This window comes from Anser brachyrhynchus, assembly GCF_964034855.1.
Source record: "Anser brachyrhynchus genome assembly, chromosome: 3".
NCBI lineage: Eukaryota > Metazoa > Chordata > Aves > Anseriformes > Anatidae > Anser > Anser brachyrhynchus.
In genome coordinates, this window is record NC_137696.1 from 2,480,094 (window position 1) to 2,497,846 (window position 17,753).

Genomic DNA, 17,753 nt, shown 5'->3' on the forward strand with positions numbered 1-17,753 from the left:
AGAAAGATGCTGAAGCAACTCAACCTTTTGTAGGGGAACAATAAGGTTCTGTCATTGCTACATCAAAGTTCTGATGCAATTAAGAGTTCACATTAGGAAATCTTTGGAGTAAGACAGGTTGGTCCTCCATAGCTTCTGGATAAGGCATAAAAAGTTTATGAGATGCCAATTTAATTGCTCTGATTACATTAACATATTGGTTGCACCCATAAAACTTCTTACAAGGTTTACTGCTGTAGCTGGGAACAGCAGAGACCTTCCAGGCACTCAAGTTCAAGCCACAGATCCAGAAGAGCTTGGCATGTTGTCCCTGGTTCTCCCCAAGTGACCACAATACAAGCCACTAGGAGGCTTGAAAACTTTTGGCAAACAGAGGCAATTGCTAGTGGCAAGCCAGATGTGCTCTCAAAAACATTAATGATTTTTCACAAGTTACAACTTCTGTTTTCAAACCACAAAATAAATCAGCTTTGCACTGTCCAAAAATTGTTAAGTGGTTGTATTCCAAACTGATACTCTGGATGAGGATATATACCCACATACCAAAACCTGGCTTTAACCACTCTTTCAGACACATTCACCGTAACATCTTGAGAGAGGGTCCAAAAAAGACAGCACCAAAACAGCACCCCACTCTAGAAGATAGAAGAAATGATCAGAGTCAGAAAAAAAACTAGTGATAGATAACTGTGCTAACAATCCTTTCCATTTAGGAATGCTATCACAGAAACACAGGAAACAAACACATAAGGCTCTTCACTGAAGTTTACTCAATAACCATAGCTAAAGAGACCACAGCAGCCTTCTTTAGGGACTTAAACACAAGAAAGTTGCCCCACCAACCCACCCTAAGACACTGCCCTTACACAAGGATACCTTGTGCTACATGCCAGGGAAAACAAAAGCAAGACCCCACTGCCGTACCAGAAAAGTTGTAATCCAAGTACAAAGCCTGGTAAAACACACAGAGAAGCCTACAAGGAAACAGATGTATCAATTACATGTTTGAAAACTACATAGATCTTCATGAATAACAAAGTTGTGTTGAAGAGTTTTATAGAGCATCTCAGGGAAGACTTTTTTTTTTTTTTAAGTTGGCAGAAGCTTGTAATTAACATCATGGGAGAAAGCAAAAAACACGACTGAAGATCACAAGTGACTGAAGTATCATTGGATTTTTACAGTTAAGGGTGAAGAAATGACAGTAAGGCACCAAATATGTCAAAAAATCCCTTCCAAAGCCAAGTACAACTTATACTTAATAGGATAATATATAACAAAAAAACAAAGCATAGCACATTGATCTTGTTCTTAGGGAAATTAGTGGATATAAATTGGCTATTAATAGTGATTTATAATCTTCTTTGCTTTAAAGCTTTGACTTATAAAAAAGACTGTTTTCTCTTCATTGGTGATTATGAACATAGGAAAACCAAGAAACTGCAAACAGTAAATTGCATGCACTTGTGATAGAATAACAACTTCCGATTTGGAAAAATTAAGTAACCTGTACAGCAAAGGAAACAAAACTTGATTCAACATTAGGCCAAAGTATGCGAGTATCGCTGAAAAACTGGACAGACTAGGAGAGAAGTCACACAGTTTTGACTAGTAATAAAAACCAGATCACACTTAAGCTATTATCTAGCATCTTACAGTCTGTCAAATGATGAAACAAAACTGAAGAGTCAAAACACCTGTTTTGCAGGTAAAATATTTAGTAGGTACTTAAAGCTCTTTCAGTGTCTCCCTTTCTCTGTAACAACATGGAGACAAAAGTTTTTGTCCAAAGTAACCTCCCAGAAAACTATCAGCATTTGAGACTTCCGTTCCAACACAAAGCCATAAAAGAGTGGTCCAACAAAACTGAGAATTAATCACTGGCTGACCTACATAGAAAAATAGGAACAGAAGAATTACTTTTTATAAAGATATTAATTTGACCTAAAGCCATATTGAACTATAATTTGCTTTATAGAGATGCTCTCATGAGGCTGCTTTCAATTACGCCAGTTTAATTCTCAGCACTTCCAGGTACTATAAAAACAAGAAAAAGCCAGGGAGCTTTAGCAAACAGCTCCTCAAGAACCATCTGAGCAAAAACTCGGCCAAGTTAATTGGTATTTCAATACCTCCCTCCAAATTTACCAGAAATAGTAAAAAAAACACACCTTTAAAATGTTATATTACCTATAGTACTTCCAACCAAACTCTCTTGTCACTGGATCAATGAGAGCTGTACAAGTAGGTTTTTATCCTCTGAATTGTTTTTAAACATGCTCTAGTATGTTGTGGAAATCACTGTTATTTGTTACTATGCTTGGAAATTTAAACTTATTTTTAGAATAATTTTGAAAAAGTTATAGCTAAGCATTTTCAGTATCTGTAGAACCAAGAATTCTACCTCTTAAAAATATGACTTGTGACAATACAAATACAAAAAAAGCGAGCAAAGTTAACGGTGGTCCAGTCTTCTGAAGTTTCTGAACTACCTTAGTTTGCTTGTACCAAAGTCAGATATCAACACAAAGCCATAACTCTAAACATGCAGCAAGAAAACTGCTAATCATTAGATCAGTTTCACTAATACTCAAAGCTACAAGCATTAGGAAGGAGTAATAATACTTCTATTTGCAGAGGATTTTCCAAAAGCAGAGAGTGAGCTGTAGCAGTCAGAGAACTCCCAGGAGAGAAAACAAATCTTCCTAACTTTGGCAAGAAAAGGCTACAGGCCTGCTTGTGACTAATCAGATATATCTGAGGTACATATTAGACTGAGGCAAATATGAAAGATGAGAACCTAGCTGGAAATCAAGTGGAGCATGTTACCCTCTGACAGCAGACAAACATATAAATTAACTTATTTGTTCCCAAAACAAAGTTCCCTTGCCATAAACTTATCTGAACTGTGCAAGTGAAGACGGGATACTGGTATCAGAAGATCAGCTGTAAAGGCTTCATTTTTTTCATGTGGTTTAGACATAACAGATTCCTGTACTGCTGCAAGTTGTATTTGGAGAGCAAAAAGAAATAACAAAGATACATTCTATAACATAAACAAAAATAACATTATACTACATCTTGCAATAGCATACTGCTTGGTATTTAAGGTTCTACTTTGTATTACCATTTAATATAACTCCCTATTCAAGGAAATAGATTAGAAATACTCAAAAACAACATGACCAAGGTATCTCTGTCTATGAACAGATCACTAAGTTTTTAGATTTCAACAGTTTATTCAGTAATGTGTTGACTGCAAAAGTTAAGGCTATGGGGCCAGTTGCACGGATATTTTGACATTGATCAGAGAGGGCCTGGAAGAAAAAGAAAGCTGATGCAACTCTATAGCATAGGACAGCCTAGTAACAGTTTAACAGAGGCAAGTGTCCTTGAGCAGGGAGGTTTAAGTGTGAATTTGAGAGAATCATCAATTCACAAAGGCTATGCCACAAGAACTTAAAAGTTTCAAGAAAGTCACACAGGTCAATGCACGGTACTTAATCAATGGCAGTGAACGCACACAGGAACAAGCTGCATAAATAGATGCTGTCATCAGCCCTCCTTCTTGTTTAAGCAGCTTAGAAAGAGTTTGATACCACTTAAGAGTGAAAAATGGAAGTCTGAGTTTGAAACGAGATGAGAGTCTTGTGGCTGGCCAGAAGGAGAGAGAGAAAATGGAAAGAGCACATCAAAAGAAGATAAAGGAAAGTAGACAACTAATAAAATGTCCTTCACGATCTGTCACAAAAAGGGCTGAAGAACATTACGAAGAACTGAGTGAAGGACATGCATCTGCGAACAGAAAAGACACAGGATTTGATTCATGAACTGACAAGAAAACAATCAAGGAGGCAAAGACACAGAATTGGGCAAGATGTGCAAACCAAAGGAGAACCAGACTGTGCTGAAGAGGAACAGCTGCACACACAAAAAATCTGAAAAAGATTGTATTCCGGTATTCCTGTCTCTAATAGTTAAAACTCATCTTAATACTTATCTCTTCTTTCCAAAAAGAAAATAACTTCATCAGAACTTACAGCTGTCAGATACTGAGACATTTTAACAAGCTCTGGTTTGGTTTATGACACTCACGGATGCATGAAGAATTAATTCAGTAAAGAATAAAGATGAGTCATGGTTTGAAAACAGGCCCTACCAAGACAGTGATCCAATACAGAGGGATCAAAACCAGTATAATTAAAATAACAAGAATTTAACAAAACATTAAATAGGTCTTCGGGGGCATTACCATCTCACCTTCTAAGGGAATCTGCAGAATTTCTAGCACTGCTGCTCCAGCAAATTAAGAATTTATTTTCTGAAAGAGATGCACTGCAAATTTCCAAAGTCTTACAATTATGATTATTAGTCTTTCAGATCAAAGGAATGCAAACTGAAAAATAGTAAGACACAAAAATACCACACTGCTTTCAATTAAGGTTTTCGCAGCTAAGGAACATTTCAAAGCCTGACACAGTTTTCTTTGTATTACCCGAATGATGGATTAAATAATGATTTTTTCATATCATAATGGAGAGGTGATATCCATTCAGTAGTTACTTATGTGATACAATATTTGAGCACAATGAAAAGGAATATTTAAGGTTACGTTCCTCAGGGCAGTGACTGACTTGTTACACATTTTTATGCAAGGATATGCAAATATTTACCATTCAGTAGCAAATACAGACATCTAGCACCTTTAATACAAGCTAATAAAATGAGGGTACTCAACAGATTGAATGAGAGTTTAAACCCAGTTTCAGTAGTTTATAAACAATGATGGATATGTCAGATGTTTGGAGAATTATCCACAAATCTAACTTACTTTTGCTTGCATTTTTGTAAAGATTCATAGCACCCGGTGAAAAAAGATTCCTTCAACCTCTCAGAAATCAAAGCCCATTAATTGTTGTGACTAGCAGTAAGATTAAAAACAGCTGTCTCAAAAAAAAGAGTTGTAAACATTAAGTTGTAAACGCACATAAAAGCAAACATGAAAGTACGCACAAAGCGGCATTAAAAATTTACTGCTATTTATAGGGTCCACAGTCTCCCAAAATAAGCCAAGTAGACGCACCCCTGCAGAGCCCCAGTGACTTCCAGTAATAATTACCAGTTGCTCTGGAGGCTCACAATCAAGAATCTAGTCATCCTAGTCCAAAGCACAGTACAAATAATTGCATCCATCCCCCGAAGACTGACACAACTGTGCACGCATACACAATTTACCCACAGAACCACAAGCTACTGTGTTTCTGCTGCTTCCCATCTTCTCTCTTCAAAGGCTATGCTTTCTGAAGTTTACTGCTTGCAAACCTTAATGGAGGCATGTGATAAAACACTTCTAATTTTAAAATGAGTGTTTTCAGTGCTGTTTGAGAGATGTTGGGAAACATGGATTAATTGACTTTACAAAACAAACAACAGCACAGATGTTAAACAATACCCTTGAGAAAGAACCCAGAATAAAACCACTGCTAAAAATCCCTTGCTCAGACCAACTCTTCCAAATTCTCCTACAACCTTTAAGTGCTCTGCCCCCTACTAGAGAACAATCCAGCGCTGTCATTATATACAACACCTACATCTTAAAAACATCATCGGCTACATCCTGTCAATTTTAGTCCCTTTTACTCACATGACCTTTTGTTTTCTCATCAGTAAAGGGAATCTGACCACCTTCTAGCTAACTCAGGCCTCTCAAAAGAAAACTGTTCATAGCTGAGCTCCAGCAACTCAGTTTTAACATCAGAACTGCACTCTAATGTTCATGACTACAGAAGATTTAACTTACTAAACTTTCAAGTTTTACAAATTACTTTTGTCATTAACCTGATTTTTCAATACACTGTATGAAATATAACACCCCCCCACGCGAATGCTTTAATCAGTTTCATTACTAAAAGAATCAAACTTTGTGTTCTGAGTAAAATACTTTGCCTTCCCAAGCAGGGAAAACTGCTGGCACTATAAACCCTAATCCATATAAGGAACAGATTTTTATCAGATACCCGTCTAATACAGTGATTGGAGTGCCAGTATAATCAACTGAAGACAATTATAGAAATCAAGTCTATTTAATTCACATGGATTTTTTCTTTTTGCTGTTTAAAAGTTAACAGACTACATATAATCAAGCTTTGATCTGTGAAATCTGCAAAGTGTCCTTCCAGCATTACCAACAAAACTGACGCATTACTGCTCAGACACCAAGGTGTTAAGCTTGTTAGGCAGTGGCCCAATACTGAATTAAAGTTCCCCAAGGGAACATCATTACACACTGAAAGTTTCATTACAACACTGAAAAAGCTGTTCAGTCATCATGCCTACCAAGCACGAATAGTTCTTCTTTGTAAATTCATGGGTCTGAAGTTGTATCATGGAGTTTGTTTCAACCCGGTGGAATTTGTTTCCAAAATGTTCCTTTTGAAGTTCTCTCTGCTAACCACAGTATCATTGAACTGAGGGAATTCAGGTGACTTGTTTCAGCTTCAGTGATGCTATCCAGAACCTATGCGGTCAGCAGTGAAACAACAGTTGTTCTGGCTTTTACTACCTATTATGAAGAAAACAAAATACCTGATAAATGCAGAGAAGCTGTTCACAAGAGGACATATGAGAAGACCTATAAGAAGACAGAAAAGGTACGAATACTGTAGCAGAGGTTTTCTTTCCCAAGGTTTCCAGCTACTTAAAATAAACAGTAAGAAGCCTCTGTATTTGTCATAGACATATTGAAGGAAGAAAGGATCATCTTTAAAAGCTGGGGAACTAAGATCATATTCTTGTGCAAATCACAGCTGAATTCCACTTTTCCAGTAGACTGGTTTCTTTCCAGAAACACATTATCCCTGGTTTTCGTTTCTGGGCTTTCTATCTGTTTTCCTATCCCCCATCCCACCCGTTCGCCCCTTCCATCCTCATGCTCCCCCAAACTCTCCCTTAAGTTCTTTAGCTAAAAATGTGGGAAGACATTTGTTAATGCCTAAGTTAGTTAAAGCAGGAAATGATATAAAGTGCTTGTGAACTTCAAGCTGACTACATAAGCTTTTTAAAATAGACACAATATCAGCTTACTGGGGGAGTTCCGGTTCTTTGCCTTAACAGTTTGCTTTAGAATGTCCATCAACACAGACTTCACAAATATTCACCTGAGTATTAGCTGCCATAACCTGTTTACAGCTTGGAAGCCAAGATTTTTATTGGCACTTCCTGAGCAATGCTGTTCTTTAATCCAAAGCATCTAAATGACTTCTGAGACTTCTTAACATAGGTAAGAATTATTATTTCTATAACTGGGGGCTGCTCACTACTTGTGGAATAGAGTATCAATAGCAGGCTCAACTGATTGTGAAATCACAAGCAAGCCAGATACAGTCTCCAACCTCTTTTGCACCACCTATGCAGTTTTCCCAAGCAGTTATAATAAAAAATGTGCTTGTGGCTCTGCTAGGTATAATCTAAAAGCAACATGAAACATTTTTATAGCCTTTCTGTATGTGCAAGAGGCCTAATAAGGTTAGGCACCAAACTAAAATTTTCTAGTTATGCATTTTGAAAGCTACTTAAAATGCCACCATTATTTTTCCCGATTTGCTTAAAAGAGCTTTCACCCCCAAAATGACTTCACTTGAAAGATGTGGGTTTTATTCTTAAAAAGACCCAAACACCCCCTCCACCTCCCACTCTAAAAAAACACTGAACAGACTTTTGCCATTCAACTTGTATATAACATCTGAACAGGAAGACAAGCCACAGTTTAACTCTGGTTAAACTTATCTTGATATTCAGCATTACTAAGGAAATAAGGTTTCACATGGTGACCAAAATAATCTAGTTACATTGTATGTCACAGCAGTATATAATGCTTCTAGCCCGTACTTAAATCATTATGAAATCGTGAATGTCTAGTCATTTAAGCTCACTGAGAACTAATCCAAGGAAACATCAGTGAAAATGTCCCCAGAATACTTGAACTCGTATACTAAAATATCTATGCCAGATTAAAAGATGCTGGTCCATATCCAAGTCTGTCCCTCTTCATTCACCACAGCAAAGTAATCTTTGCAGCAGATCTTTTCTCGAACGGCTGGTGTTAAGATTACTTTACGCCATCGACATCTAGGCAACTGAATAGCTTCCACTGGATATAAAAGGTACATTTCCAGGTCTAATCTCTAAAAGAAAATGGCTAACACAATGTTACAAAGACACTTTAAGTGTATGACCGAAGTTTCAGGTACTGTGTACCATCAAATGCCTTAAACTAAATGGACAGTGTACTGCAAGATTCTTCGGGACTGCATGCAAACTAATCCACCAGCCCCAAGACCTCAAATTCTGAGCAGTTCATTTGATTTAGACTTAGCATTTTTTTCAGAACTACAAACACATTATCCACTTCCCAGATCACATATTACTGTTAACTTCTAAATAACAAAAAGGGCCTTGGATAAGTTATTACCCTGCTATTACCTCAACCTTTTGCATTTGTAGAACAAGGGCAATATTTACCAGTTTCGTGACAGCGCTGCAAGATAAGCTCTTACGGTCTTTGGGAAAGAAAGAACACGTGTAAGTAATTTATATAATCAAGTCAGCCAATAAAATTCTTACAGTTTCCAGAGGTAAGGAGTTCCAACTTTTTTCTGTTTTAATTAACAGACTTACATGCAAGTACAACAAGATACTTATTTTCTTGCGATACCCTGCACAGAAGGTTCCAGTTGCTTACCCTTTAAGCGCAAGCACTTTTCCCTCCTCTCTTCTGATGTAGATCCATGCCTCTTCTCATCCCTTTCCCATCACTCCAATCTTTACTCCCCCATCCCTTTCAGTACTTGCTCCTCCAGAAGCAGAGGAGTTTGATCGTGACAAGGCCTTTGCACAGTAGCACCTTCCCTATTTCTGCTGATGATTCTGGGAAAGAACAAGCATGTAGGAAGCATGGGAACAAACAACTCCCTTTGCCTCTGTGGTCCTTCTGTAAGGAACACACAGCAATAATCAAGTTTAGGAGAAGAGGAAGAAAAATGTAAGCCAGATGAAAGAAAGGATGGAAAAATAGGGAGACGTGTTGCTAAATGAATTGGCTGCTAAACAACAAATAATAGTGCAGTGTAATTTTTCCCCCGATTAGCAATTTACAAAAGATACTACCCAGAGCAGGGAGAAAGAGGAGGGGCAAGGAAATCAAGAGCAAATGGCTTTCAAGAAATCATACATTAGCTCAAATTACAAAAAAAATAAGTTCTTCCACGAACACAACTTTTGGTCACCATTTCCTATAACTAAACCAAGGTCTTAATAACTTCATGCTCAGTCAAATCACCATTCAGACTTACATTTTAGGAAACGATACATTTTTCTTTAACAAAATTTAAAGAATCACAGGCAGTAAAAAAGGGAGGGAAAGGAATTATTTTACTAGCAGGGAAATCAAAGTAATGTTGAGAAATCTCACGCAACTTATGAATTATAGTAGCAGAACACCATAAAGCGTACCTACAGCTAAAAAAATTCCTCTATGATGCTGCCAGATAGGCACTGATATAACACCCAGCTAGAGGAAAACTGCAAAACCTTCACTGCTAGATTCATTTTTTCTTAACAGCATATATTATTACATCAACAAAAATTCGTAAGTATTTCTTAGTCTGACTACACCTCAGCAACTTTTTGCATGTCTACATGACACACAAAAATGAGAGAAACGATGAGGCAGAAGCAGACTGAAGAACAGTTTAGCATTAAAACACACATCTGCCTTGTTTCCCTAGAAATACCAGATTACTGACGCTGCCTTTTCTTGCAACACCAATGGGCAAAAGGCAGCCCCGTCTTTAACATACCAATAAAAATCCTAATTTATATGTTATTCATCTCACTCCCTTAAAGCGTTAGTGCTAGCTCTGGTACCTTAGAAGATGAATAAAGTTCCTTAGGCATGCCCATCACACATCATTTTCCCTTAAACTACTCCATTTTCCCTCCTACGGAAGAGTTAAAGATTTAAATCTTAGATTTAAAGTTTGCACCTTGCACCATATAAAGACAGAATTCCACTTTGATTCCACTGGAATATTATAATTATTTTTAAAAGTCTTTCCTCCTCAATCAACAGTCTCTTCCTTAGCAGATCACAAAGCTAAGTAAACTCAAATATTCAAATTAGCCTCAAAAGGAAGCCCCTGAACACTTATTTACTGCCACAACAAATTCCTTTGTTAAGCAAAGTGGCTTAAATAAGCCTACCACATAATTTTTTCTTAAGACCTACATGTGAGCTTCCCATCTTGAATCCTAGATTATTCTACCTGTGGTAGTAGACCACCAGCAAGTCCAACACAATAGAGGGATTGCTTGATGGCCTCTCTGTTCCTACCATCCATGTCTGCACTCAGGCACAGACAGAACGATTACAAAACTAAAATGACTATCCAAATGCTTGTAATAATAGAAGTCAAATTGCGATTTGGCAGCAGAGTAGCTAGTTTTTTCTTCAAGAACTTATTTAGTACCTTTGCTGATAAGTAGTAAAGAAAGACTCAACTTGGTCTTCTGGTGTATTTTTGTTTCATTTCAGAGAAAAAACTTTTGGTGGTTCTTGGATTCCATAAATTAAAAACCCTGTTCTAGATCAGCCTCTGAATGAATCGCTTCATCTGGAGAAAATGCTCAAGTGCCAGAAGCACCACTACTCAAGTGAGTCACAACTTCTAAGAAGAGTCTAGCACCAGCAGTGTCCAAATTTAAACTGGTCTCCTCAATTTCCCAAAGACTCTCTCGGCTTGCTAAAAAGATGTGTGCATTGTGTAACATGGTTTGGGTGACTTCAGTACATTTCTGTCTTTTCTGTCCTACAAGTATAAAGCTCGAGAGCTAGATACGAACGAGGACCTACCAGAATACAGACGATCCCAACAAAACATTTATCCAAATCCAAGATTGTTTATTAACACCTGCGCTATTTACCTTTTTCTAGTAAGTTTTGCTATGAGTAGTATTTTCTAAGCCAGCTCTGACAGAAACAGCTCATCTGTATTACTTCTAGGATTACATAATGCATCATATTATGCTCTCTGCTTGATAGGTTATTTTAGAACTGGCTATCCCAAAACATCCAGAGCTATGTTCTTTTACTTACTAGGTGTTTATCTTAAGCTACCTACTATGAACACAACAATATGTTCACCTCTTGTTCTTCACTGTAACTGTCAGCTCCCTGGTGCCGCAAGAACACAAAAGAAAAGTTACTCCGAACTGCAAAAAGGGCTGCTCTGTTGTAATTAACAGTTGAAACAAGATCTACTCTATTTCATCATTAAAAGTGAACTCCTTCAGTGCAAACATCCACAGGTAACAACAGTAGGAAGAACATGATTTTCTACAAGGCACCTAAGATCAGATGCTATTAGAAACAATGTACTGATACAGCTCTGGTCAAAACCTTCCACTTGTTGTTATTGCTTACTGTAGCAAAGAAACACCTTTACTGGTGGAGATAATATTCAGAACACCTTTTTCACGCATCTGTATTTACATGTGGTAATTGATCATATAGAAACACTGTTCAAGAAGTCAAAGTAATAACCAGCATGGCTATACCAGCAAGAGATGCTAATGCAGCTTCAGTTGAGGCAGAACAGAGGAAAAAAAAATGAAATTAATGATATATGAAAGTTAGTTTCATTACAGGTCACCAATACACACATGGACATCACCATTGAGCAACATTTTCTTTCCTTTTATGCATGTCGGCATGTCTCATCAGACAAGTCTTTGAGAGCAAAATTTTTACGAAAGACCCAACTAATTGCAGTATGAACCCAACCGTTGTGTGGAACATGATCACCGTTCATCTGTATATTCACAGCAGTACTAGCATTACTGCAACTATGGCATAATTTCTAATCATAACTTTTTTTTCCAACGCTCAATCTCACTGATTCTTGCTCTCAAAATACAAACCTTCTTTTCTCGGCCTTATATTATTCTAAGTGTGTGTAAAGGTATTTGTTAAATACGTTGCTTTAGTCCACAACTGAAAACAAGCCCAACCTCTGCATATTTCAAAATATTTATTCAAATGTACATCTAAAAGACATTGAAGTGTACATTCAAAGAGTATGCCACCTCAGTTTTGGCTACAACTTTATTTTTTAAAGCAGAGACTGAAATCCCCTGCTTAAAAACAAAAGGAAACCCATTTCTGGCTCCTAGGCCCTGTGAGGTCTCATATGAAATGGTGATAAACAGCTGGCTTTGCTCTTTAAGAGTTCAGAATGGAAAAGCTTAAACCATCTGTATTTCTCCAGTTATAAAAACCCAAAATATTGCCAGAGCCTTCCTGAAGCCAGGGTACCGGATAATTTAGGCTAGGATAGATGTTTATTAAAAAAGGGCGTTGATTTCTTGGCAGTGGTGGCAAGCAGGAGACACCCCTAGTGTCGACGTAAAATACTACAGGACTCCATACTGTATCTCTGGATTAATTTTACGGCAGTAAAAGGGAAATTTAAATCGTCGTGATTAATAATAATAATAAAAAAAACAGCAGAGCAGCTCAACACACACACACCGGGACATCCCACATTTCCCTCACCCGCAGGCTCCGAACACCACTGCCTATCGCATTTAAAGCTAAAAAGCCCCGTGTACATTATAAAGTGCCCGTCTCCTGCCATGGGCTACGTGCGTTGGAGCTTTCCGCCCTGCACATGAGGAGAAAAACGCCGCTGCAGCAACGGGGGCGGCTTGGGGGACTGCAAAACCAGCCCCACAGCACCCCAGGGGCTGAGGGGAGACCCCGGGGTGATGGTGGGGGACCCTGAAGCGAAGGGGAGAGGGACCCCAGGGCTGAGGGGGGCCGAGGGAAGGGCTGAGCCCCAGCCGGGGCGCAGCGGGGGCGAGGCGGCGGCGGCTGTGGGCGGCGGCGGGGGGGCCGCGCCCGCCCCCGGGGAAGGAGGGAGGGAAGGAGGGAGGGGAGGAAGGGGGAAGCCCGGCGGAGGACGTGGATGGCTCGGGGGCGGAGGAGCCGGCTCGGAGGCAGGGCAGCGGCCGCCGTCGCCCCCTTTTCCCCCCCTCTCTCCCCCACCCCGACCGCCGCCCTCCTCACACGCAGCCTGGAATATTCCGTCGGGGCGGGAGCGGGGGGCTCGGCTCCTCACCATGGCGGCGGCTGGGCGTCAGGCGCTTCCCCCCCCGCGGTCGCGAATCCACCGAGCCCCGGCCTCGCTGTCAGCCTGTTCGGCGTCGCCGCCGGGCCCGCTGCCGGCTCCCGCTGCCCCCTCACTGCGGCAGTAGCTGGCGCTGACCCGCAACAGCGGCGCAGGGAGAGGAGAGGAGGGAGAGCGAGGGCGGGGGCGAGCGGCGCTGAGGCTCGGCGGCGGGGGCGGCACCTCCCACATCCGGGCACCGCGCCGGGGAGCGGGGAACGGGGCGGGGCGCCGACATGGCGGCCGCGGCGGGAGGGGAGCACAAAATGGCGGCCGGGCTGAGGGGCGGGGAGGTGGGGGTGGTGCGGTACGCTGGGTTCTCCCCTCCCCGCAAATAAAATAAAATGAAGTTTATATATATGCACGCATATATAAGTGATTATGGGGGAGAAGCTGGTAGCGGGGAGTCCAAGTGAAAGGTTGCTGTACTTCAAGGAAGGGGCTCGCACGAAGCCTTGTACTTCGGGTGTTGCCACAGGATGGGCTTGAGTGTGCTCCATGAGGCCCCTCGCTCAGGGAGCGGCCCTGTCTATTTGATCAGGTGCTCTGTAAGGCCTCGCAGTTTCTCTTTGTACCAACATAACGCACCTCTATGGAGGCTCGTCCCCATCAGCTGCTGTGTAAACCTCCTTGCCAGGGCCCTCACTGCCCTAGCTTTCTTCCTTGTGGTACTCCTCTCCATAGAAAACCAGGCAGGGACGTAGCCTCAGGTAGGCTTTCCTGACTGGGGCCTCCTCGTGTTCTGGCTGTTGCTCTCCTCAGGTTTTAGTGTAAACGTTGCAAGAGGTGCTCAGTATTTAACAGATTTTTAGGGAATTGTGTTTCTGTAAGACTAATATGTACTTAGACCAAATTAACAGAGATGCACTTTGATGAGGTAATTCTTAAGTGTTTACATATCTATCTGTGGTTTCCTTACCAGTAGTTAGGCTTTGTATCCTGGATAATTTACAAAATAAAATGTCTGATAATGTTGAATGCAAACTAAGATAAAAGATAGACGTTTAATAACACCTTTGAGGCAAGATTTAGGGCAATGTAACTACTTGTGTAAGTAAGGCTGACCCACAGGGAATGATCTATCCGTATTGTAAAGTTTCAAGTAGGCCAGAGGATGCCTTTAAAAATCTCTGTGAAGGGTAATATAAAATAGCAAATAAGGATGGGAGGATTTTACATTCTTATTGCTGCTTTTTGCTCTTCTCTCTGGCTCACTGTGTTGAATGTTTATTTTGGAGCACCATAACAGTGCATAGCACTGTGACAAATGAAGTGGTGATGTGAAAATAATAATTACATATAAAATATTACTGCGTTAATATTGCCAAAGAGTAGATTCAGTACCATGTTGATGTTATTTTTCAGGCATTTGATATTTGGCTCACGATAACCAAATGCCTTGCCAGGGAAAGACAAATCAATCTTGCCAAGTTCAAGGTGAATGGCAACCTTATTTGTGGGGAAAGGGGAAACTGGATTATTACTTTAAAACCAGGCTAATTTATTTGGACCATAGCTGAGCATGAGCTTCCCAGTCTAAAATAGTAATTTCCTCTTTCTTTAGCTTTATGGAAAAGGAACTGACTGTCTCATCACTCTTGCCGTGTTTGTGAGAGTTTGAGCTGGTCTAAGGCTAGTAAACATTACCTTAAAAGTTCCTGGACAAACCTAGAATCTTGAAATGCTGATGCGTAAATACTAAGAGGAACAGGGAATCTCCTGTACAAAAGCCTGTTCTAGAAGCTTAATAAATAATAAATAAAAGAATAAAAAAGAATAAAGAGTAAGCTAGGGAGATTGCAGAGAAAAACATAGCAAAGATGAGGAAATGAAGAACATGGCAATGAGTAAAACTAAATGGCTTCAAACACAAAGTAATTTGCACCAAAAGAAAGCAAAACAAACAGTAGTGCATAACTTGTAAGCTTTAAGTTAATAGGAAAACCAGAGAAAAGGCCTTGGTGATAAGAACCTGAGCCTTGCTGCAGTGAGAGGTTGCACAGTGTGAAATGGTCTGATCCAGGCAGGGAAGTTCCTGCCTCTCCTCAGACAGATAAAGGTGTGTAGGACAACCATTCTCCCGGGGAAAAAAAAAAATCTCGTTGCTAGGATGTCTTAAAATAAACATTTCTTAGATTTTTATGGAAAGCTAGACAAAAGTAATAATAATAAAAGTTTAAGAACTCCAAAAGAAAAATAAATTCTGATGTCAAACAACCTTACTGCTTACATCTCTGTCAGTGTGGCCTTATCTAGCAGATGCAAATATGGAGTAAAATCAGCTAACTGAAGTTGGAAATGACTAGAATTTTTATTGCATACAGTAATGGGGCTAAAACAGAGATGAGGAATACAATACCTTAATTGTTACCTTTTTAGGTTTTGAGTAGAGACAGCCAAAAGCTTATGAAAATATAATTTTTATCTTGCTATGCAGTTAGGTTGTTGCTAGCAATTTTGAACCTCTAGATGCAGTACAAAGACATGCTAATTAATTTTTAATTCTTTTTTTTTCCTGTTGTCTTGACATGTCAAAATTACTTTTCTTTTATATCTGGCTTCTAAAAGATGTTAAAAATGCAAGATGGCATTTGTTAGTGTGTAGCTAAGAATCCATAGAAAGCCGTGACTTGCATTTAACACTTTACTATTCGGAAATGCAGACAACATAATGCATTCTTGCAAATAGCAATATTCAAATGTATTTTTAGAGTAAGTTCCAGGCAATGCTGTATTTTCTCACTTTCTGGCTTCTAATAAAGCTCCTTTGCAGAATAATTACAACCACTTAAACTAGGATAAGATGTATTTCCATGGGATGGAAAGCTGTTTTAGTTTCAGATAAATAAAGAAGTAAGTTAATTCTGTACCTGTTTAGGTTCTTCAGTGTCGTAAACAGTATTGATGTGGTTTGCATAGTGCTTGACCTGGAGAACAATTTGGTCTGGATAACAATTTCCATACCCCTTCTTATATGACTGGACTCTAGCTGCAGTTCTTTTCATAGCATGCTTTTAAAGTGCTGTTTGTGGTGCCTCATCTATCTAAGTTTGAAAGAAAAATAATAATATATGTATCTTTGATTGTTTGAGCATATCCTTTGTCTTGCCTTGTGCTGGTCTTCGTAAAAATATTCCTTACTTGCAGATGTCACAGGATGTATTTTGTATGGAGCATTCCTCTCTCTGCTAACCCAGGGTTAGGACTGCCACCTAATTAAATAATCTTCTGTCCTGACCCTTAAAAGGCCATAAGCAGCTTTTCCCAGCAAAGCAGGTGAACTCTTGGGACAGTGCAGTAAAGCTTGAAAATATGCCATTTTTAAGCATCTGCGTATTCTTATTGGCTCCAGTGGTGTTTTGTTTTGTTTTAAAATAATTTCTTATTCTTCTTTAATGATCTAGAAGGTAAAAAGGGAAGCTACCTTTTATGACCTGACTTGGAGGGAAAATACTTTGAGCTACCAGGGTTTGGGGGGAGGGCTATATTTTATCAGCAAAAGAGGAAGGCTATTTAGAGAGAAATAAAAACTACCCTTTCTCAGCATGTTTGAATTGCCCCAGTGCTGCAGATCCTGAATTGTTAAGTCTGTAAAACTGATGCACCATATTTATTCATCTCATTCCATTTGTAATAATGGATAGAATAATAAGCAAGTCTAAAGATATAATACTGACTGGAACTGACAAATAGATGGAAAGATAAAGTAGCTCTCTTGCTGTATTTCTCTTACACCTACATCTGTCTTTTCAGTTGAAAGAAATCAAAAGGAGTCTGCCCTTATTTTCTGGCATATTTGTGAGAGCGTATATAAATTGCTGAGATTTGGGAGGAGAGGAAGATAATACTTCTCAGATCAAGTAAGGTACAGTAGAAAAAAATGACCAAATAAAAGGGTTGGAGACACAGGGGAACACTGTTCTCTTTACCTAGAAAATGAAGAAGGGGACTTGCCTTAAAACCAGGAGAAAGGTGAGGGCCACAGAATCTTTGGGAAGCTGTGGGTTAAGGGTGCTTTTTGGTAACCTGTTGGGTCATTTTGCAGCACTGCAGGACAGTAGGTTTCAAATTGCTAGACCTGCCCTGTATGTGACGTTGTCTTGAGCACGTGTGCTTACTAAAACACTGAGTATTTCTGATCTGTGCATCTTGCTGCCCAAGGTGTTGTGGAATTAAATGTCCTGAGAGTAGGATTATTTCTTTAGGTATCCCTTTGAGCTCTTAGTGGTAATTAACGGCTCATGAGCAGTTGAAGTCACAGTTTGAAAATCACTGCATGTAATTTTTTTTCCTTTAATCCTAACTGGATTTTAAAGAGTGATCTTCTGATTTCCTAAACTTATTGGTGCTGCTGGCTAGGATAAGCTGGGGACAAAAATGCTTTCTGCATAGTTGCCCCTCTGCCTATGATTATATCACTGTATCAGATAGCTCTCTGCAGAACAAATATATGGAAACTATTTGCAAGGATGGCTGAGACTAAAAGCTTACATTTTTTTCTAGAGACTATACTGTTGGCATAATAATTTA

The 17,753-nt window shown here is 39.5% G+C and overlaps 2 protein-coding genes across 13 annotated transcripts in view; one reads left to right on the forward strand and one right to left on the reverse strand.

The window, feature by feature from the left end:
* The window catches only part of PPP3R1 (protein phosphatase 3 regulatory subunit B, alpha), a 38,078-nt gene extending 24,647 nt beyond the window's left edge, over nucleotides 1-13,431 (reverse strand). The window contains exons 1-2 of one of the 3 annotated variants that reach the window (XM_080587106.1): nucleotides 13,176-13,387; nucleotides 6,337-6,562 (exon numbers count right to left, since the gene is read on the reverse strand). In XM_080587106.1, coding sequence (XP_080443232.1) covers nucleotides 6,337-6,387 — 51 coding nt within the window. In that variant the 5' untranslated portion in view covers nucleotides 6,388-6,562; nucleotides 13,176-13,387. Of the gene's footprint in view, nucleotides 1-6,336; nucleotides 6,563-13,175 lie in introns of all 3 variants that reach the window. The other 2 variants (XM_080587107.1, XM_080587108.1) reach the window with 2 other exon arrangements.
* Nucleotides 6,569-17,753, forward strand: part of PLEK (pleckstrin) — a 66,131-nt gene continuing 54,946 nt past the window's right edge. For 7 of the 10 annotated variants that reach the window (XM_080587084.1, XM_080587085.1, XM_080587086.1 and 4 more), the window contains exon 1: nucleotides 13,575-17,088. The gene's annotated coding sequence lies outside the window, so the exon portion shown is untranslated. Of the gene's footprint in view, nucleotides 13,054-13,574; nucleotides 17,089-17,753 lie in introns of those variants that run through there. The other 3 variants (XM_080587090.1, XM_080587091.1, XM_080587089.1) reach the window with 2 other exon arrangements.